At 39.2% G+C, this 22,771-nt stretch overlaps 2 protein-coding genes across 2 annotated transcripts; both read right to left on the reverse strand.

The window, feature by feature from the left end:
- Positions 1-1,344: 1,344 nt before the first annotated feature.
- On the reverse strand, positions 1,345-9,248 carry LOC116221099 (arrestin domain-containing protein 3-like). Its single transcript, XM_031570658.2, has 7 exons — positions 8,273-9,248; positions 6,188-6,232; positions 6,044-6,104; positions 5,788-5,935; positions 5,452-5,548; positions 3,761-4,017; positions 1,345-2,855 (listed from the first exon to the last, which is right to left on the reverse strand). Exons 1-7 carry the CDS (start codon positions 8,532-8,534, stop codon positions 2,619-2,621), a joined length of 1,107 nt encoding a protein of 368 aa, XP_031426518.1. The 5' UTR covers positions 8,535-9,248; the 3' UTR covers positions 1,345-2,618.
- A 1,546-nt stretch (positions 9,249-10,794) lies between these two features.
- On the reverse strand, positions 10,795-15,401 carry LOC116221100 (arrestin domain-containing protein 3-like). The gene is made up of 6 exons (XM_031570663.2): positions 14,413-15,401; positions 14,252-14,312; positions 13,738-13,885; positions 13,417-13,519; positions 12,987-13,252; positions 10,795-12,867 (listed from the first exon to the last, which is right to left on the reverse strand). The coding sequence occupies exons 1-6, from the start codon at positions 14,669-14,671 to the stop codon at positions 12,790-12,792; spliced, it is 915 nt and encodes a 304-aa protein (XP_031426523.1). The 5' UTR covers positions 14,672-15,401; the 3' UTR covers positions 10,795-12,789.
- Positions 15,402-22,771: the final 7,370 nt, after the last annotated feature.

A 22,771-nucleotide genomic window follows, 5' to 3' on the forward strand; every position in this document is an offset into this window, starting at 1 on the left:
CTACTTGATTTGTCCGGATGGTGCTGCAAACAGCTGTGTGTTCTTTCCATAGATCAGTGAAAAGAGTTGGTCTCATGCAGAAATTGTCTGTAAAGACTTTGTATCCACGGCCCAGGGAAGGAAAATCCAGTAGTGCCATGACAGAATCATAGCTTAATCCATTTCCACTGCCCAAGGTATTCTTCCCCTCATAAATGGAAAAGTTCCAGGCCATTTGACGTATCAGAACAAATCATTTATAGTCCAATTTGTTGGGTTTGTCTTTCATGTATTGTTTAAGACCACTCCATGCTTTAGAGGGTACCATCATTTCATCAATGGACAGCTCCCTTCTGAGGTGGAAGAATGCGCGGCATGCAGTCAGTATGTCTGTGTAGAGGGGTTTTATCTTGATTGTTGTCAAGGTTTTGGCTTTCACATTCTCTTCATCTTCTTGAGGATCGCATGATAAATGTAGACACCAAGAGATGACAAAGAACCAATAGGTGGAATAGGTCCTCCCTCTTCCCTGCTTGGTTGCTGTTTCAGATTAGCTGGGGGAGACAGTACTTGTGAAGGGGGTTGGACATGGACTTGCACTCTTGGTATACCGAGAGGTGATCACCTTTGATCCAGTAGGGTTGAGGAGCAAGTGGGGGTGGGGGATGTGTGATGGCGTTTCTTTGCTTGCGCAGAGGGTTCCCATTCCTGCCCTGCGTCTGGGTCAGTCCTAATACAATATGCAAGCTTGCAGACTCTCTGTTTCAGTCTCCTCTTCCAATAATGCAGTTGCATCAAATAAAATCCTGTTTGGGCTGTGCCCATTTCTGGGTTTTCCTTTCAGAAGCCATGGCAACGTCGCTTTGACAAAAGCGTCTGCTAAATGACTAAATGTAAAATGTAATGCATAATAAAAGTGTTTTGTTGTGTACCACTCTCATAATCCTTGCGCAACAAACCGGCGAGACAAATGCATGTGTCCAAACTGAGTTTCTATTTACATCCTACTTACTCTGTTGCGCAATACGATATCTTGGCATCTGATTGGTCTATAGTCATGATTGACACATGCGTGGAAAGCTCAGACCGTGCCCTATCCAATGACTCATTTCATGATCAAGCAAAGGAGTGTGGAGTTATCCTTACTTTAGAAATGTTTGCATTCTGCTTGAGGAAGTTTTATTGTATGTCCGCAGTGCACAAAATTGAGGATTATCAACAAATGGAGTGGGACAAAGACTTGTATCTGATGCCATTTTGAAGGGGACGAGCCAAGGGAAGTATTAGTATAAGTTGTCCACGTACAGGCTTAGTGTAGTTTGCCTTTTTGAACTACAACTTATGTGACAGTGAAACAGACCAATGTTGAATTTTATGTTATTTTATTTGCTTCTGTGTAAACAACATACTTTCCAACTACAGTGTAGGATATTCAACATATTACATAACCTACTTAGTTTCCATTGCTTAAGGATAGAATATTTTTTCCTATGCAGAATGGGACACATTCACATTTATTCAAGTTAGTTCTGCATGCACAATTTATTACTCAACACATTGACCTTCATTCAGGCAAATATTAGTCCATACTATTCTATTTCAAATTCAGCCAGCCAATTATCACCTGGTTTCACTTGTTCGCCACAAAATCTTAACACACAGGCGGTAGTCAACATGTTTCTCTAATACCCATGAACTAATAACATAGGTGGAAGTATGTGTGTAAAATAGAGGTAGATGTTTGGGGGCTGTGTAAGTACATTCTGGAAATTGATTTGCTGTGCCAATCTACAGCAACCTCTGCTGCAACATTTCAGAAGCCTTCTTGAAATGCTTCTAAACCAGTGCAAAACATTTGAAAGTTATGACCAATTTAAAAAAATATCAATATATATCTACATATAAATAAAAAAAGAATAGAGGAGGAGTAACTCTTTTGCATTTGTCTAGGTAAGGTAGAGAAGCATCAATGATAGAATTGATCAACCTGATAGTAATAATGGTAGTAACATGTGCAATCTTATTAGCCAGACTGATATGAACTATTGGGAAGTTCAACAACAAAGATACCGATACTAAAATATTGACTGATACCTTGCAGAAAAACAAGCAAGGCAGAAATCTGACAAATACATGCATAAAAAAAATCATTTAACAATCTCATAGTGAAAATAAATTCCTGGATCCTCCCCTTGATCTGGATCTGCTCCAAATGTCAAGGGTTCTTCCTACGCCCGTTCTCCAAACCTCCACCAAGTTTCATGAAAATTGGACAGTTCGTTTTTGCGTAATCTTGCTGACAGACAGACAGACAGACAGACAGACAGACAGAAAAACAAACTGCAATGAAACCATAACTTCCTTGGCAGAGGTAATAAAGTTTTTTTTTTTTTTAAATTGTACACCATTCCAGAACAGCCATTTGTAGTGTATCTGTTTCAAGGATTCAGGAAAAAGCAGCAGAAAGAACCTATGAAAGGCCATGACACTTCCATATATAGTTTTACAATGACCATCTTACAAGTTACATGTCTTTTATTCAAATACTGTTAACACCAAACCTTACACCTTCAGCTACTATGACAGATATTCATTTAAAGTGGCATAAACATCATGAAATTGACAAAAAATATTTTCCTTCATGGCTTCATCGGGGCGTCAGAAGAGGTGGGGTACACGTCATACTCAGAGTAAGGTGGAGGAGGGTCAGAGAAAGAGACTGTGTATGCCTCCTCTTGGCTGTTGCTCCTGCATGCCTCAGAAGAACTGCTTCCACTGTCTGATAGGGGCTTCCATCCTGTGACTTGTCGTGGAGGAAGGAGTTCTACCTCAAACTTAATCTCTGGGTCTAAGGCAAATTTGACATCAAGGTACACCTGAAAAAGAAACAGTACCGTCCGTTATTCCTTTTAGAAAATGAGGAAAGCTTTGTGGCTTCAATTTGCACACTGATATCATCCTCAATGATGACACATGATGATGGTTCATTAAAGAAGCAGTAAAGAGTTTTGGTCTATAAACTAGTGAGCTAACTACTTGCAAAAACCAACAATAGTGTTTTTTAATCTCCAATATGGGATACTAGGATACTTGGTGACATAAACATAATGTCCCCTGCATTACAACTGCAGTAAAGTATATGTACATTTCAGGCAGCCTTGCCAATTAATCATGTTGTCTTTACTAGCAGGCTCCAAGATTTATGACGAAGTGTGTTACCAAAAACATATTTGTTTTGTGATAATAAATATTAGTTCAAATAAAATGGGTAATACCAGGTAGCAGGTAACAAGTTTTATTATACGGCTCTTCAGAATGTTCCAAAAAGTACCGTTGATTTGAATGGGCCATCCCAACGTTCGCAGGTGAATATTTCCTGATATTCACCGCTGCGAAAAGATATTGACCGCTGTCATTGGCAACGGGTTTTGTGCTTCTAATTCACATCTTTCATATAATTCCGCAAGTAGTCCGGTCATTTAACGTAACAGACTCATTGTAATTTGAAGTCAGCAAGTAATGGGTTGCTACGCAACACCTGAAACTTAAAAGTTCTATTTGCTTGAAGAACTATTTTTTCTTAGCAGAAATCACGAAACGGCAACTAAATCATTAAAAAGAGGTATTTTGGAGGAATGTCTTCTATCGTTTTTGGCAAGTAACCGTATAATAAGCGGGATAATGCACGGCGGGGTGCTGTTCGCCCCGTCTGGATTTATTTTTGGATAATGACCTCCGGACAATACATTATCCCTTACGTAATTCCCTCATGGATACCTACCCTAAGTCTGTACTCTACTTTCAGGATGTCACTGGTGAGAACAGAGGGTGGGATGCTGAATGGGATGTTTAACACTTTGGTCACATTTGTAGACGTGGATGGCTCGATGATGTCACCTTCTTCCCTTAGGATATCTCGAGTGTTAACCTTTCTCTCTTTGTCTGCAAAACAACTCTGTTTCTGGTACAGGAAGTACTTAGGCCTGATTGGACGGGATGAGTTGTTCTCAATTAATCCTGTGACTGTTATCCCATCTCCTGTGGAGGAAAAGAAAAAGAAAAGTTATGCATTAAACACTACAAAAGTTTCCCAAACATATTTTCTTAACTGGTAACATCTGTGTCAAACACAGGGGACATATTTGTCAATATCGCATACAATATAGCACCTGGAGAAAAAAATATATGCATGGCAATTAAATGTATTGTTACTGTTTTACTACATACATAGTTTTGTCCTTTCTAATCTTTTTAAGGAAGTTGCTAGGCCTTGGCCTAACTAGACACTAAAAAATATTTTTCTCTGAAAATTCACACAATTATTTTATGTTATTTTCACTGGCTCAATGCACTCTATCAAAATCTTTAATATTTCTCTGTTCTTTTTAATGCATTACACCGTAATGTAGAAATTGCAATATATTACACCTTGATGTAGCAATCTCTTGTTGTAACTTTGTGAACAGAAAGCGAGCCCCACCAATTTGGGATCATAAGAGGCTTTTAAATTTAACCAGCGTTAGCAACTACAGATACATTTTCCGAACGATCTGTCTGAGGTGAAATTGTGTAGATCAGTTTGTAGGCTGGGCATTTCTAGAATCACCTCAGCTGTGAGTAAATCTACAGTTTAAACCTCCTAAAGTGTGCTCTCTGGATACAAATGTATACTCTTGCAGGGCTCCAGGCATATGCAACCATTTCCTTAGAGTGTGCGAGTTAAAACTGCACGTGGTTGCATCCAGTGATTGCATGATCTGTTGTTGGTGGAGAGGGTCAAAAGAATAGCTGTCTCCCCCACTGTGGTGAATCCTAGTGCAGCGCTAAGTCATTATATTAATATGTTCAGTTTAGAAAGTTGGCTCACTCACAAAAAAATGTCAGATTAACCTAAGGAATGAACATTGAATCTAAATGTAGACGTGTCACACACATATTACTGTAGGCCACTGTCAGGTGTCAGTGATGGTGCTGTGCAAGTTGTGTATCGATATTTGAAGCGCGTCTAAGAACCTCAACGAGAAAAGATGTGTGTAATCAGTATGGAAGAAGCCTGCATTGTAAAGCCAAACCCAAACCCTTCCTCCAATTTTCCAAATGCATTTATTCATTTTTGCAATGTGTAGCCCTCACATGCAAGAAAAAATGCATGGAAACACTCTCTTTAGAAGTAGGATTTGTAATGGAGAAGAATCTGGGCTAAACCCCTAACTGATGGTTAACAATCCAACCAAAGGCCCTGTACTGTACCAAAACAAAACAGGGTGCAACCAGATCATGTGCTGGTAAAGCCAACTGAGAAAATTAGCAGTTGGTAAATTGCTACCAGTAGAAAAGTTAGTCTTGCCCTGTCTTGTCTAAATTGTTTATTACTGGTCTAACATGGTCCAACCTCACACTTTTATCTTAAAGTCATGAAAGGTCATACAGCACCTAAAGTATTTTCAGAGGATCTTGAGAAATGGTGCTTACCTACAGGATACTCCATGTTGTCTATACTTATATTCATAGACACACTCCCATTGTTGAAGAATTTCAGTTTCTTCTCTGTGAAATCCTGCTGAACAAACTGTATGAAAGATGAGAATCAGTTTCTCTTCCATAGTTTCTACATCAAATGTTTATAGGATATCTGTAACATGTACTGTATAAGGTATCTCTGTTTCCTTTTGTGTTTTTGTTGAACAATAAAACATGAGTGTTACATTCAACAAATAATCAGGCCAACTGGCCTTAAAAATGTAAGTTGCATGATGGAGATGTTGCTAAGATTGTGTACATTTGTTTTCTAGTTTCAAAGAACTTTACTGGTTCGGCTTCGTAGCTGGGGTCCGGTTTTGAGACGAAGGTAAACTCAGTTCTGGCTTTGCTTGGAATCCGCATTGATCTAGTCAACTTTGCCTCCAGGAAATAAACAATTTTGCCATGTACTCCTTTAAAAGATGGAGGCATTTCTCTGAAAGAGAAAACATTAAAAGTGGCTGTAACCTGTAGCTGAACATTGAGATAATTTATTATTGGTTATTATTAGTGTTTATTTATTATTATTTAAGAATTCACTCACTCTTGAGGTAGGTGAAAGGTAAAAGGAAATAGATGACATCCTGGTGCAACTGTATTTGAATCTGAAATATAAAAAAACTTTCAAATGTAAACAGACCTATTAGAAAAATATGTTACTAATGCTTCATTAATTTGCAATACATACAGGGTTGCCCATCTTGATCTGTCAGTAGTGGAATGCCATCTTGTTCTGGAAAGAGTTCATGTATACAGTGATATTGTACAAGTAGACCTGGAATTTTGTGCTAGTATTTCTTGAATCAGCACCAGCCTAGCATAAAGGAAATGGTTACTGTAGGGGAGACCAGGTACAGTTTCTGTTTTTACTTGTTGCAAAAATCCAGTCCACTGCTTTATATGCAACATACAACTCTCATCTATATTGACTTTACTAATTCAAGCACATTTGCCTTAGCCTACATTTTCTGTCATTGTCATCTAAATGCAGTGAGTGCTATTGGGGACAGCTCTAACATGTCAGGGGCAGTTGTAACAGTGGCCCAGGACAACAGTAACATGACAGTTTGAAGGGGTGAGGTCAGATTTATTATGCATCAATCTAAAATAGTGTTGGGTAAGGGTTTTTCTGTAGATTGTAGTCTTTACAGCATTTGTTTTAAAGTGCCAGTGAGATAGTCGCTTACAAACCAGGGGTTTTACATTTTCGCACAAGTGGCCTATTTCACTTGCTAGCTAGCTTGCTGTTGCAACCAATTGTATTAAAATATATTTTACAATTGCCTCTCCTAATATTTGAAAAGAATGGAATATAACACATTGTAAGCTGTTAATAATTATACTACCAACTACATCAGCAATCACCGATCACAACCACTGGTTGCTTGTTCCTGTCAAAACACAACTATTGCACAGCTATCTTGCGCAAAACTTAAAAGTTACAAAGTTGCCCAACAAAATGACTCGTCTATAACTTTATAACTGTACCCGGCCTCCCCTACCAAAACAGGATCGCAAGAGTAAATTGTAAAACCACCTATTTTACCCAGTAGTCTAGAGAACATCCACAGCATCTTCCTAGATAGCAGTTAAGTGCCCCTAGCCCAATCACTGCTTTGGCTCCAAACTGTAGGCTACAGGATTTATAACAAGCAGGCTGACTTGTAGACCATAGAAAGCTGCAAGATATTTAACACTCATTGGTTAAAATTAGTAAAAGCTATACGCAGTGTTTGTTGTTAGGAAATGAAAATACCTCAGGACTTTAATGAATTAACTCTGAAGTTATGATACATTTAATGTTCCCCATACTGTGCACTAAACCCATTTTTTTCCTCAGCACTTTTTAGTTCATTTGTTTGTCTGTTTCTTGATTGTTTGCAGGCAATTCAGAATGGCGCTGCAATACTATTCACTACAAATCCCTTTACTCTCGTCTTCACTGGCTCCCTGTTGCTTACATGATCCAGTTTAACATTCTCACTGGTCCTTATAGAGTGCATATGTGACTGACCCACTTTACTCCCACTCATCAAGTCGCTCAGGTCAAATAATCTTAATTTGTTATCTGTCCTACGCATTCGACTAAAGAGCCGTGGAGATCGAGCTTTCGAGGCCAAACCAGTGTTGCCAACTTCTCTGTAAGGAAAGTAGCTGTTAGCTCTTCCAAAAGTCGCCAGAAGTCGCTAGATGACGTAATCAACTAATTTGCATAATATGCACGCGAATACAAAGTTCTAATATTTTTCCCGCGAATACAAAGTTCTAATATTTTCCTGGTATCTAGTCAGACTGGCCAGGCAGGCGCTGTGTGAGTGGAGAGGTGACAACGACAGCCCTCGCTGTACTCAGCTCTCGTGAGATCGGTTGTAATGTGAACTGCAGAACGGGATATGTGAGATGCTTTTTCAGTGCTTTGTCAACACAATAATAGACAAGCTTGTGGGTAATATATTGTGTTCACTTGTGTATTACGTCTTGCATTGTGTATTGCGTCGTCTACCATGAAGGTTATTGTGTATTTTTACTTCTTTACCTGCTATTGCAATGCAGTTTGTGAGTCATGTATGTTAAAAGCACTATATAAATAAACTTTAATAACTTACTTATATATCGAGGCCATCTTAATGATAAAAATGCATAGAAACACTTAAGCAAATGATCAACATGTACAGACAGAAATATCTACAGCTATTATCCTTCAGATAAGAATGGCATGACAAGTGGATGTTTAAACTGAAAGGAAAGCCAGAGACCGACGTCAACTATTTACCTTCATCTTTCTGATCTTGAATGAAGTATTGGGCCGACTTGAAATATATCTCATTGTCGGAGTAGAAACGATGTAGACGACCACAATGTTCCGACCAGCTAACGTGTGCTTTCCCTGTAGCTTTAATCTTGAAGGAGTTGATTTTCGTTTCCTTCATAACTTCTAAAGTAACGTGGCCAGAAATGCAATCCCCATTGGTGAATATATTGCTCTCGTTAATTTCATAGTATGTTACAGAAAGGTTCTTAATGGTAAAAGACATTTTTGCATTGCTTTTAGAAATGTTCTGGTCGGTGAAAAACACTGCTCCAGGCTAAAGGGTCCTGCGAATGGGCGTGGTCTTCAGCCCTCCTTTTTTTCTTTGGGTCAACAATTGGGTTAACAATCCAACCAACGCCCCTGTACTGTACCAACACAATATTTGGCTGCGACCAAATCATGTGCTGACACGACCAACTGAGAAAGTTGGCAGTTGGTAAGTTGCTACCAGTGGAAAAGCTAGTCTTGCCCATTTTATCTTAAAGGTCATACAGCACCTAAAGAATTTTCAGAGGATCTTGAGAAATGGTGCTTACCTACAGGATACTCCATGTTGTCTATACTTATATTCATAAACACACTCCCATTGTTGAAGAATTTCAGTTTCTTCTCTGTGAAATCCTGCTGAACAAACTGGATGAAAGATGAGAATCAGTTTTTCTTTCATAGTTTCAACGTCAGATGTTTATAGGATCTCTGTAAAATGTACTGGTATCTCTGTTTCCTTTTTGGGTGAACAATTTTGCCATGTATTCCTTTAAAAGATGGAGGCATTTCTCTAAAAGAGAAAACGTTGAGAGGTAAAAGGAAATAAATGATATCCTGGTGCAACTGTATTGGAATCTGAAATATATAACAACTTTAAAATGTAAACTCCAAAAAATCATTAATGAAACTCCATAGTGTTAGGTGAAAATTCACCCTAGTTACCTCAGGACTCCTGAGCTGCATATACTGTAAGTATATTTATTAGACAAACAACAATTGCAATCAGGCTCACTCCCAGCACAAGGCTGAAAGTGAAGCAATGATAAACACATTGCACAAAATGTATATAGACAGAAGTTTAGCGTTTAGCAGGGATAACCACGTGGTGGATCTCTGACGTCCGAGGCTCCCTGTCTTGCAAGGATGGCAGTTTTGCACAAGGTCGAAAGAAACTCATCACCTCTGGTCTAAACATGCTCTTGAACATATGCGGACTAAGTGGCACCTAATAATCTAAGTCAGGGGTTTTCAACCAGGGGTCCGTGGCCCCCAGGTGGTCCGCGACGGCATTGCAGGGGGTCCGCAACATGAGCCTATGTTGATCAGTTCACCATTGACTTTTTTTATTTTTATAAATATACCTGGGCCCGTCGACATATTTATGTCTGAATAGCCAAGTCGCATTGCCCAAAATACTGATGTAGACCCATATTCAGCGAAGAAATTACACTGACAAGTATTATAGGCAGAATATGTGTGCGGGGGGAGGGGGCGTGGCGGCGGCAGTTACAAACATGAAAAAGAAGGGTACGGGACTGTAAACTGTTTTGGGAATCACTGGCACATCAGTGGGCCGCGGATTACTTTCTGGTCAAAATGGTGGTCCCTGGGACAAAACCAGTTGAAAACCCCTGATCTAAGTTACACACACGCAGAAACACAGAAAAGCCATGTTCCTGCTTACATAAGCACATGATTCATATAAAGTAATTAATAATACAAGGCACTTGATTATTATATTCTTAAGTCATTAACAGTGTTAGGAAATTATCTCCATCACATAGCGTAATGCCCCCAGAAAGTTAATATTGTTTTTTTTTTCAATATTTATCCAATTTTTTTTTATCACTTTCAGTGTATAAAAAAAATAACACTTATAGAGTGTGGGAGAGACTGCCGTCATTTTGTATGGGGTGAATAAGCATTCTTGCAAATTCCAGTTTTCAGCAAAAAATCCCTGAAAGAATGATTGGGGTTTTGGAAAATCATCAAAACAACGCCCGTAGTAGTTAAGTAACTGCTTTAGAGATCTTGCATTCGATTCAATAAATAAGCATTTGCATGTGATCTCCATATAGACTTTAGCTTTACCCCTCAGCTAACAGCAAAAAGTCGCTAAGCTAATGCATCACCAATTTCACAAGGTGAACAAAAGCTAACCATAGTGAGCATTACGAATTGGAGATCAAGGAATCAATCATTAGAATTTCATCCTACAGATCATGCACTCAGCAGTCATTAACAACACTGTCCAAAGTTCAAATTCTTAGCTCTGCTGTTCTCTGTTTAAAGTATAGCCCACACACAGAGTCTTCCTGTCTTACGCTGCTTCTTGAATAAGAAATTTTTTACTTGAGTTTAGCATGATAATGCATGAGCTATGACTCAAAATAACTCCAGCAGTTGCTTCGATGGACTCGTGAACATTTGTAGTTCTCCGTCGGTTGGTGGGTCTCGCAAAGCAATAAAAACCAAAAAGATGGCGGACCAAACTCTCTAGATGTAAAAGTTTATTTTTTTCACTTTTTTTGCTACCGTGTCATGGACATGGACACTGTGCAATGTAAAAACCCCGTTATTTGTAACTGAAAAATATGTTTGAGGGAATTTGCGAGGTGTCTGAGCCAGCTATTTAATGTACGCTTCTACCCAAAAGGTAAACAGCGATGGGTTGGACCAATCACAGCCCTGCGGTCTGCGTGCAGCTTGCGTCGCCTCTTCGGATAGTTAAAAAATTTGGGAGGTGCACGCAAGCCGTAAAGAGGGGGTTCGCACTGACGCAAGGGGCTCTTGCGTGTCTGCGTAAAAGGCCGACCATAAATTAGTCTTAAGTGTAGGATACGAGATGGGAAGGTCGGTAGTGATATTGTGGATTGTTCACTGCGGGATGGCCCAACTATAATAGCATCGCAACTAATCGTCCCTCTTTCATGGGCCCAAAACAGCAATACTCAGTAGAGAACTACGTCAAAGGGCCAAAACAGCTGTGCAACAAAATGTGTACTTGATTACAAATCCAACAAAGTAAACATATATACATCACATGTATATCACATTACAATCACATATATACATGTATATAACATATATAAAACTGCCAATGGCACACCAGCATGTTTGAATACTGAATAGTCAAACAAATGTGTGGCCCCCCTTAGAGCAGTGGGTGTAGGTGTGATTGACTTGCTGTGCGTGTTAAAGAGTGGTGGTTTGGGTCAGTGGACATGTCTCTTTTCACTTCTATAAACTGGAAAAAAAAACTCCAGATTACATGTGAACAAAGGAAATCAAATTTACATTGAATGTAATACAATTTTGTATACATTGTTCAATGGAACAGACTGTGATGTAAAAAAAATGTGATTAGACCTTGTTTGATTGTAAATAGTTTTGAAAAGGCAACAGCTTGAGCAAGGGAAATACAATGCACTCTGTGATGGTCTATAGTATATCTTCTACTATTTGTCTATCTTTGGTTAAAATTGATCACAGAGAAAGGACTGGTTTGATATTATCTTCCCTGATTCACTTATAAGGTACTTAATAATATTGTATAACTGGGTATGTGCTTTCCAACCTCATTAAGATTGTAGGACAGAGGACTGGTGGATATATTTCAAGTTAATAGATGCAGGTTCCAAACAGAACTACTGCTAACATAATTGTCTAGCTGTGGTTGGAATGAACACAGTGAAGGAAATGATATTGTGTAGGTACAATGCAATCATGGAAGGTTTGTATGATGTGCTAACATGAACTATATGAGCTATGTTCCAGTATTGGCTAATTTGGCTATAAGCATAGTACCTTTCTGAGCATTCACAAGCAATACAAATAGAATAAGATTTCTACCATTCATTTTCACTGGCAAAGCTTCCATTTGACTCTGCAAAATAAAGTCTAGCCCATACTTACATTTTCAAAACAGTAAATCCATCTCAAAACAGTTGGAGAAAGTTGACATTGACCCAAATGACCACATACAGTATGTAATTTGGCAAGCTGTTTCTTACTAAACCAGTTTACCACATCTAAACAATCAAGGTTTGAATGACAATTCAAGTCATTTAGCAAACATTCTAAAAATATCATGTCACTGCAACTGATGAAGCAAATGGTTGACACATAATGAGAACTGGTTTAACCCATCTCCATGTCACGACTTCTACAAAGACTACATACCTAAATGTTTTGAGGGTAAGATAAAAGAGCAGTTGCACATACCACATTTGCAAAATGTTAAAAATATTGATAAACTGCTGTTATGATGGGCACAAGTGATAAGATGATGTGGAGGTTGAACAACCACAAGCGACTGATAAAAACTATAAAATGATTTAGACTTCATAGGTGGAGAGTATAAAATCCCTGAAGAATTATTTAAAAATAGCGAAAATAATGAAGTCATTAAATAAGCACAACTCCAAATAGGATACATTACTCCAATAATGTTATGCAACCTTAGAATATGGAGGTGGTTGGCACTCTTCTTAATGCAGAGGAGTACCCCAGAGCACAATGGGGAACAGGGTCTCAAGGCTAGAGCATCCCTTCATCAGCAGAGTCACCTGTTGTGTGATACATTAAACTGATTAGATCAACAGACTCCACTCCACCATGAAATGCAAAGCAGAACATAACTACAGTTTATGTGTAACTTGGCCTGCTTTGTCCGCCTGTGTCTTACCATGACAACGTATTCAACCTCAAGGATCTCACAGTTAGCTATGCTTAAGGGAGCATCGTCGGGAATGGCAAGCGTTAGCTCAAGGTAGAAGTCTGAGATATTGGGTTTGACAGCCTGGCCCATAGTGCAGACCAGAATATTGGGCAGAACTCTATTTCTACTTCTGGTTAATGTGTAGAATATTTGTTTCTGAACCAGAGCAGCTTTTGGCACAATGCTCCGAGAAGAACCATTCCCAATCTCAGCCGAAATTTTTATAATATCTCCTGGGGATGAGAAAAAAAAAATTCTGATAAACCGTAATTCAAAACAATTGTGATTAAGTAAAATGTATCTGATGATTCATATTTGTATACGATACATTCACCCAAAGACCATGAGGCTATCTTCACCACTTGAGGTGCTGATTCTAATCTCACTCTTATCTCACCTGGAGCATAGCCTTTTCTTTCCAGACGCACAACCATAGAGATGGACCCAGAGGTACACCAGAGGCCGCAGATAGTCCTGCTATTGGCAGCTGACATTGGCATCTTCATAAAACAATACAACAGATGCCAACAACAGCCACATTAAGCACAGGTTCTAAATGAGTAAACTAGATACTGACAAAACCACAAATCTAAATGTTAGAAAAAATCACAAACATAATTGATCAACTCAATAAGAAATTTTAAAAGAGGTAAGAATTGAACTGTAAGTATTCTTGTTTAAGCATTTGTCTGGTAAGAGGTTTATTATGATAACTTACCAAAAGCTCAGGATCACTGGCGACATGGCTTTCAAACTTGAATTCTGATTCAAATTCTTTGGCCACGTGCCATGACCTGTGTATTCCAAATATCACTTTATATGATATTCTTCCGTTAGCCTTCGCAACAAAGGAAGATGGGAAATCTCTGTTGAGATAAAAATAGAAAAGAAAAAAATGTTATGCGTGTTCTCCATATTTTCCATCTCTGCATGTCTGACTGAACTAATTTGTGGCACTCTTGATGAACCGAACCGACCACACCTGATGTATTATATGATGGGCATTCATTTAACTGAATTTAATCAGGTGAGCTTGGAGCAGGGCTTGAAGCTTAGGTGGTTTTCAGTGTATAGGCGCAGGACTGAGAGTCCAAGAGACAACGGTTTGATATTGCAAAGAATTTGAATCAATTTCATACAGTGAGGAACAGCGATATAAATACACCATTCTAGCCATATTTTTTAACTAAGGTATGCCGAAAAATATGTAAATGATGGGATGCTCTACTCACCCATGGGGAATCTGGCAGCTGAAGGGGTACACGTGGATGCCCTGTTTGAGAACTATTTCATCTATCGATGTAAACAAACAAGTGAGCGGTTAAAGCTTCCGAGAATATGCAGCATTCATATGCACTCACAAAATATAGCTACCGAGTCTGCAGATAGATACCGTTCTGGATTTGTAGAACATAGCTCTTCAAGTTAAATAATTCCACTTTTGCTGAGACAACCCGTCTTTTACCACCCCGTCGAACGGCCCACGAAACTTTCGCTTTGCCTTTGAGGGCCATGGATATGTTCTGGATCTTGGTGTCTTGGGTGAGTTCGAAACTAATTTCACCCGAGACCGTTTCACCACCAGAGAATGTACCTCTCGGATTTGGGGAGAAGAAATTTACAGAAAAGTTCTTAAGTGTCTTGCCAAACATGTTTACAACTGTATTTAACGCATCGAGTTTGTTTACTCCCTACCCTTGTTTATGCCGATGTTCTTGTTGATGCGAGGTAGATGCTGAATTCCTGATCGTTTCTTATCTATGCGCCAAGTCGTTACTAGAAAAAAAGGGATATTTGTTCATTAAGATCACTAATGAAGCCTTTGTTTGGTTGTGTTACCCAAACATGAAGCATTGAAAAAAAACTTTGTTCGAACCAACAATGGAAAGGGAGGGGCTAATGTAGCCTACTCGCAGACATAAACTACAACATTGATTAGCTTGTAGCTAATAATCAGACCGTTTCTTTCACTGTTCCTCAGCTTGCACATCAGAGATAAATATCATATATCCTCTTTTACCTCTTTTAGATAAGCTATTTATTCCTTTAAATACATATATTCATACTTCCTGCAACAACATCAATTTGTTATTCCAGGGACTGCAATAATGTGGTGCTCCAGGAACAACATGTCAACAGTACAACAACAGTAACACAAAATGCCATGAAAAAGTAATTTTTTCCCTTCCCTTCCTCATACCCCAGCTTATAATTGTATTACCATTTACAGCTTTGCACTATCCACACTTGCAGCACAAGAACACTTTCCTCGTGGACATCAACACTTTCCCAATCTATGCATAATGTACGTGTATTCCCCTATGGTCAGATCCATTCCTGTATCTGTAAACACCCCACTCCCTGTGAACATGTTCTCCTATGTGTATGTGATTTATGTATATATGTCTGTGAGTTGCACAAGTGCATAATAGTCCAGGCAAAGTAGCGTTTTACGACAGACTAATTGTAAAATAATTTTTTTCAGCATAGATCATTTCTATGAGGTGTCCAGAACAACATACTAAAAGTCCTAAGAAATCCTAGTTGAGGACATATGTTTAATTCTCATCAATCTGAGATTAGTGTATAGCTCATTTGCATATTAAAATTAATTTTCAAAGAAACTTGTAATACAAAAAATGTTACTTTTCATGGGTACTTTCATTGTGTAAAGTTTTATTTTGATAGGAGTAAAGGAAAAAATTACATTTTTGAGGTGTATTTTTGCCATGCATTATTGGCACAGATCTCAGATTGATGAGAATTAAACATATTTCCTCAACTATGATTTCTTAGGACTTTTAGTATGTTGTTCTGGACACCTCATAGAAATGATCTATGCTGAAAAAAAATATTTTACAATTAATTCTATTTTTGGCTCCAAAATGGATTACTTTGCCTGGCCTATAAGTGTATAAGCTACTATGGATGACCTCAATTTCCCACTGGATTAATAAAGTATCCATCTATCTATCTATCTAAACACAGAGGCACACCAATATGAACAGGAAAGTTTTTATTAAATTGGAAATAACAAAAATGAGGTCTAACGGTACAGAATACAGCTATTATCACCACAGTGGCATTTTGCAGTGGCATGTAAATTAATGAGATTAATTAATGTCCAGACCATTAACAGACACGTTTCTCTCACTCCCTACTTCCCTTCAATCTCCTCCTCCTTCAATCTCCTTCTCTTCAATCTCCTGTTAGCTAGCTAACAATGCTATTTCAAAATCTTTACGAGAGTACTGTGACACAGCATTAGCCTTCAACCATTTTGCTATACTCATACTACACTGTTTTCATTATATTGCGTTTGTTATAAGTGGATTGACACCTAGTTGCAGTTTGCATTGGAATGCATCTGTCGTTACCTTCTCCCGGCATGAATTTGAAATTTGAGTAAGCAAATCACAGGCCCAAGCTGAACAACAATTGGCTGAGTAACACTTCATATCCCTGGTACAACATTACCATTACAAACTGTTGCCCAAGGAAATCAGAGGAACCTTACAATTAGAGTCATAGTAATTGACCTAACAGTAACTGACCCTATCACTTTACTATACGCACAGAACAACTACTGCTACTCGATCAGAAATTTCCTGACAGACCGCTCCCAGAGGGTTAGAGTAGGATCCCATCTCTCCTCAGCTCTCAGCATCAGCATCGGCTCGGTGTTGAGCCCCCTACTCTACACCATCTATACCCATGACTGCACCCCCACCCACCCGAGCAATGCCATCATTAAGTTTGCAGATGATACAACCGTGGTGGGGCTCATCTCAGGAGGAGATGAGACTGCATACAGGGAGGAGGTGCAAAGGCTGTCGACATGGTGCACCTTGAACAATCTTGTCCTCAACACCTCCAAGACAAAAGAGCTGATAGTCGACTATAGGAGGAAAAAAATCGGACATACAGCCTATTGCCATCTATGGGGAGAGAGTGGAGAGGATATCAGACTTCAGCTTCCTGGGCACTCACATCGAGAAGGACCTTTTCTGGACCAGAAACACCACAGCACTGCTGAAAAAGGCACAACAGAGGCTGTATTTCCTGAGATTACTCAGGAAGAACAAATTAAAAAAGAAACTGTTAGTGTCCTTTTACCGCTGCTCTGTGGAGTCAGTCTCAAGCTATGGCATCTCGCTGTGGTTTGCTAGCTGCACGGCAGCAGAAAGAAAGGTACTCCAGAGGGTCATTAACACAGAGCAAAAAGTAATTGGCTGCTCTCTTCCACCTCTTGAGGACATTTATAAATCACGCTGCCTCAGAAAAGCATCCTCAGAGACTCAACACACCCTGGTTACCACCTATTTGAACTGTTGCCCTCAGGGAGATGCTTTAGGACCATCGCAGCAAAAACAGACTGCTATCCCAGAGCCATCATAGCACCTAACAATGCACAAAACTGACCTGTATTTGTCTCTCTGTTGTGTTAAATGTCTTGTGTTTTTATAGTGTAAATATGTATATATATATATATGTTCAATCTATATTTGTATTGTTTTTGTGTCTGAGAGCTGCTACCTTAATTTCGTTGTACTTGTGCAATGACAAATAAATATATTCTATTCTATTCTATTCTAGAACAGGGCACCATTGATTAGTGAGTTCAGAAGATCTGCATGCTCTTACTGAGTTGACCTTTCAGTTTAGACCACAGGGTGGCAACAGAACACTCCATTCATTCGAATCTCTCTCACTGCTCATTGTATGCACTCCATGGCATGACATATATAGACAAGTCTCAGATGGGTTCACGGGCTAAACTTGATCACAATTGTTACAGCTGGATGACTTAACACAACGGCTGGGGAAATGATTAATGAATGCTTTTTTTTCAGCTTTGCTTTGAAAAAATGGATAGCCCTGGGGGAAATGTCATTGTAATAATAAATAATAATACTACATCAACTCTGTCTGTTTTGTACAGTGTCTATGTGCTGAACTAAATAGCAAAAGTGAGGATAAATCCTGAGCACCGATTCTGATGCAAGCATTAGCTGCATAACTGGATTCAGTCTGGATTTGAGGAGATGGGGTTTTTTTTCTCTCAGGAATGACACATGCAATTCAAGACTCCAAATAATGCATGGAAAATGTGTTGAATGCTTGAACGATCATTATACAGAAAACTGGTTCAAGACGTATGAATCGGTTGTGCTTCCTCACAAATTCTTCCATACAAAACAGGAAGCAGCACAAAGAGGACCTTGCTTTCCTAATCTACTCTAGATCCATTTGAAGATACTCCCTTCCCAAACAATGGTCAAAAAAGAGAACTTTCTGCCCTGGTTCACTGGCCTTAGTTGAAAGAAAAACTACCAGGTGCAACTGACGTAACACGGGAGTGGAGAATGGGGAGGTACTGAGGTGAATTTTTTTTAGAGCAGCCCAGAATGCCAGACTTACCTTGACCTGGCAGAGGGAAAAGCTATAGATTGCTATCAATGGAAAACCATCTTCTTGCCAGCTACCACAATCATGCTCCCAAACCACAGGATCCTTTTATTTCTCTCAGTTCCACATGCTCTCTCATGATGACTAAACCATGGGGTGGGCCTCAATCAGGGTGCTCACCGACTGTCTCACTACAGCCAGGCAGTAAGGGGAAAAAAATGCAACTTCAGTATCAAGACAGGGCGCTTTTTCTTGAAATGAAGATGTATTCTTAACATGCAAAATTACCTCGCAAAATTATGAAATTAAATATTTATGATATAATGAACAATTACCTTTTAAATGAGAGGCCATCCGAGATATTCTAGGGAGAGCAATCTGTTGGCCAGTACAATGCTTATGGAGCCCTTTTAGGATGACCAGGTGTCTCTCTTTGTGTTGTTTTGTACAGCATTTTTACCCTTTGTCGCACATCCCACGTATTGAGATAATGTCCTACATTTTAATATTTGAATTGGTCAGTTTCTACTCTATTTATTAGCACTAAATCAAAAGCAGCAACCAGCTCATGCAAATGCAACATAGCCAAGCCTTTCTTAAAGCCTGACTTTCATCCAATGGCAAAGAAGAGAGCAGTGAAGGTGGTCGTCAAGAGGCTGTGATGGCCATCAGTCAAACTGTATAGACGTGGGGACATGTCTGCTGTCATAAAAAACAAACTTACATAGGTGTTTCGAGAAGAAATCAGAATACAAATGTTTCTTATTCAGTTGGATAGACATGATACCAAAGATTTAGGTACCTCTCAGCATTGGTAACGTTGTATAATTATAATTTACACTTCTAACCTAAATGTATCTGTGTAAATAGCACACTCACTTCAGAGAGTATAGGAGGTCCAAGGATTTTCTGAAAGGAGAGCTCACGGTGAGATCATTGTGAAGGAATCCTAACAATAGAAGGCTAAAATGGTTTTCTCCCTTCTGTGGTTTTCATATAATAAATGTATCCATGACCACGGTGTTATAACCACAGCACTGGCATCACTCACTAGTCAGACTTTTAAACAGAAGATACTCATGTGCAGATATAGACCATGGCAGCATGCATTTTAATGATATTAGTCACTGGTTGTGACTCAACAGAAATTCATAGCTGTTTGAAAATAACCTCAAACGGAGCATCTCTTGTCTCATTAGAAAACATGTCCCATACATGACAATGATTTCACATGAACTAAAACGAAACAAAACAAAAGTGCATTTCCTCAGAAGAATTCAGACTTTAAAAATGCACTCCTTTCTAATTGATTCAAACGATATACCAAGGCTAATGCTTTTGTTAATGTGTTTCTATGCATCCCTTTCACCTTTCACCTTTCACCTGAACTTGACTTTTTTAGTACTGAGGTAAACACGCAGGTGTCAACAGGGCTGCAAGGCTAAAGTTTTAAAGCTAAAGTTTTTGGCAAGTTGGTCTGCATTAAACTGCTTATGATATAGCTGACGGTAGGAACCTTACAACAGGTAAGTTAACCTGGGCCCTATGCTTTTGAAAGTCTTGGTTATAATCTCAGTTGACACCAAAGATATGTGATATTTGTGGAAGCATTCGACAAAAATTATGTTGGCAATGTAGTAGTGCATGGTTCATAAACAGACTTTCTAAAAACTGCTGTTGTGAGCCCAACCCCCTCCACATCACACATATACACACAAGCAAATGGCAGTTCCACTTTTATCAAGGATTGGTAGCTTGAATACAAAAATACAACTCCCAGAGCACTCTAAACTGAATGTGAGACTTCAAGAAGTCACAGTCCATTACCAAAAACCGAAGATCCTGGAGGTGCGTGAGCATCACCTCTGTGTTGTTTTACATGTCTGTTTTCTTGTAGGTCAAGCATGGAGTGAATGAAATGTCACTGGAGTCACTGAGCCATGATTAGAGACACGGCAGTGATTATGATGTCACCATGTATGTCATTTTGAAACCATTCAAAACATCTAAAGAAAATCTCAGAACATTCACTCTATCAATTAATCACAAGCATACAAAACTGTGGGCATGTGTGTGTGTGGGGGGGGGGGGGACGGACTCAGATGTACTGTTGTACTGTTAAAGTCAAAAAGGTGTGACTTTGTATGTGTATGTGTGTGCGAAACTGGCCTTGGCTTTTCCCCACAGGATGAATTAGGGATAAGGTAGACTTTGTGTATGATTGACATATACTCAACATCAGTGTGAGGATACAGTATATCACATGACCTGTCATGTATGTTCCCACAAACTCACTCTTATGTGAGAACAAAAAAAAATGTCTTGTATGCTTCTAACTGATTTTGTGATGCCATCCAGAATGAAGTCCCGTGTTCATCATTTTGACTACAGATCTCCATAGACTAGGAGCTATCACCACTCAATATGACCCAATGGATACCACCCTTTCAGTTATCAGCAACAATAATTACCTAATGAAAATAGACAGAGAAGTGGAGGGAAAGCAGAGGAGAACACATACACAAATGAGGGCCATGGAAGGACCATTTCAAAACGGAGGCCAGAGAGACAGAGGGAAGAGCAGAGAGCAAACTGAGCCTGTACTTTCCAACTAGGTAATTTTGGCAGGAACATTGCGTAAGAACAAACAGCCATGCCTTGGGCTGTGCGACATACTGTGGCGGTGTCTGAATGGTCCCTTCAGTCTCTCATGGCTTACCGTACTCCACACCATTTCAGGCGAAATGCACGCATTATACATACATCATGTTTTGAAATGGTCTATAATGCATTACATATAAAGTAATGTTTACAAATAGCAGAGAATTTGCTGAGAATTGGAATTCTAACAAAGAAACATAGAAATACATTTGACAGTTTAATACATTTAAGCTGTAAGAATGAGACAAGATGAGAACAGAATAGTTAAATGTTTTGCAGCTAACAAGTTATTCATAAACTTTATGTGTCCCTTGATGTATGGACTCTATGTAATGTTCATAATTTGTTAAACATTGAAAACAAAAAGGTTTTCAGCACTGACTGAACCTGGACTGAACATCTTAAATAATAGGTTGTTAATTTAGTGCTTCTGATTTAGGCTCTTCTAGAACTTGCTTCAAATGTTCAGCAATTAGCTTTGTAACCTTTAGGAGAATGTCTCTGCTGTGGTATCATGGCATAGCTCATCAGAGGAGAATGTGAGTCACTTTAAGGAGAGGTCCATTTTGTTTTGGAAAGTACCAGGGCTGTTTGTCAACGGCAGCCATTTCTCCCTTTACTAACCCTCACAAGCTCAGCAGCGACCCGTCACAGCTGAAACTCTGCTGCAGTCTGGGGATGTCTGACAAAATAGTTAAGTCATGCCTGACATGGTACAGTCTGTCTGTACTAGACAAATCTATGTATATTATACATACACATTACAGTACAGTATAGTACACACAACACACACACACAAACACACTTGTGCTACAAAAATGCTGCCCTGAGGAAAGACGCCTCAAGGGTCCAATTAAATATTAAAGGTGAGATTTTAATGTTAAAAAGTGCAAACAATAATATTATAATGCTGAGGAAAAGGTAAACGATTTCCCAATAGCCGGGTATATACATCTTGATTATTTTATTTGGGGCCTGACATTTAAGTAAACAAATGTGATGACACTGATAATTATGATGCATGGAATTGTAAACAATAGAACAGTGTCCTCTCTCTTGTACATAAGCTCTTGGACATCAGTGTTACAGGTATATAGCCATTTATTTATTCGATGCAGTGTTGGAAGTGTCAATATCCCCGTGACATTCCAGAAATGTTAAGTTACCTATAATAAAGAGTAGCCTATATGAACATGTTGACTCCCTTGATGGGAGAAAAGGCCTTTTCTGTGTGGTTTGTCTGCACTGAATTGCCTGACTTTGCTTCGGTTGGTGTGATTATCTATAAAAGGAACAGCCAGTTGTTAAAAATCCTTCTCCAACGGTTTCAAATTCCCCCTTGCACTGAGAGTGAGGGAGAACAGGGGAGGGTGTCTGTGCGTGCTTGTGTGTGTGTGTGTGTGTGTGTGTGTGTGTGTGTGTGCGACTGTGCGTGCTTGTGTGTGTGTGTGTGTGTGTGTGTGTGTGTGTGTGCGTGTGCATTTGCGTGTGCGTGTAGACGTGTGTGCAAGCGTCTTTATATGTCCACCCAAGCGGGCGGACCAGCATAGAGATATGGGGTGATGGGGTGCACGTAGTGTAGGGGTGTGTGATATTCGAAGGCGTGGTCAGTCAACTGTCAGTCATGGGTCTTGCCGACAAGAATGGGCGTCTTGTACATGTAGGACAACCAATGGTAAGAA

Source organism: Clupea harengus, chromosome 7 (assembly GCF_900700415.2).
Source record: "Clupea harengus chromosome 7, Ch_v2.0.2, whole genome shotgun sequence".
Taxonomy (NCBI): Eukaryota; Metazoa; Chordata; class Actinopteri; order Clupeiformes; family Clupeidae; genus Clupea; species Clupea harengus.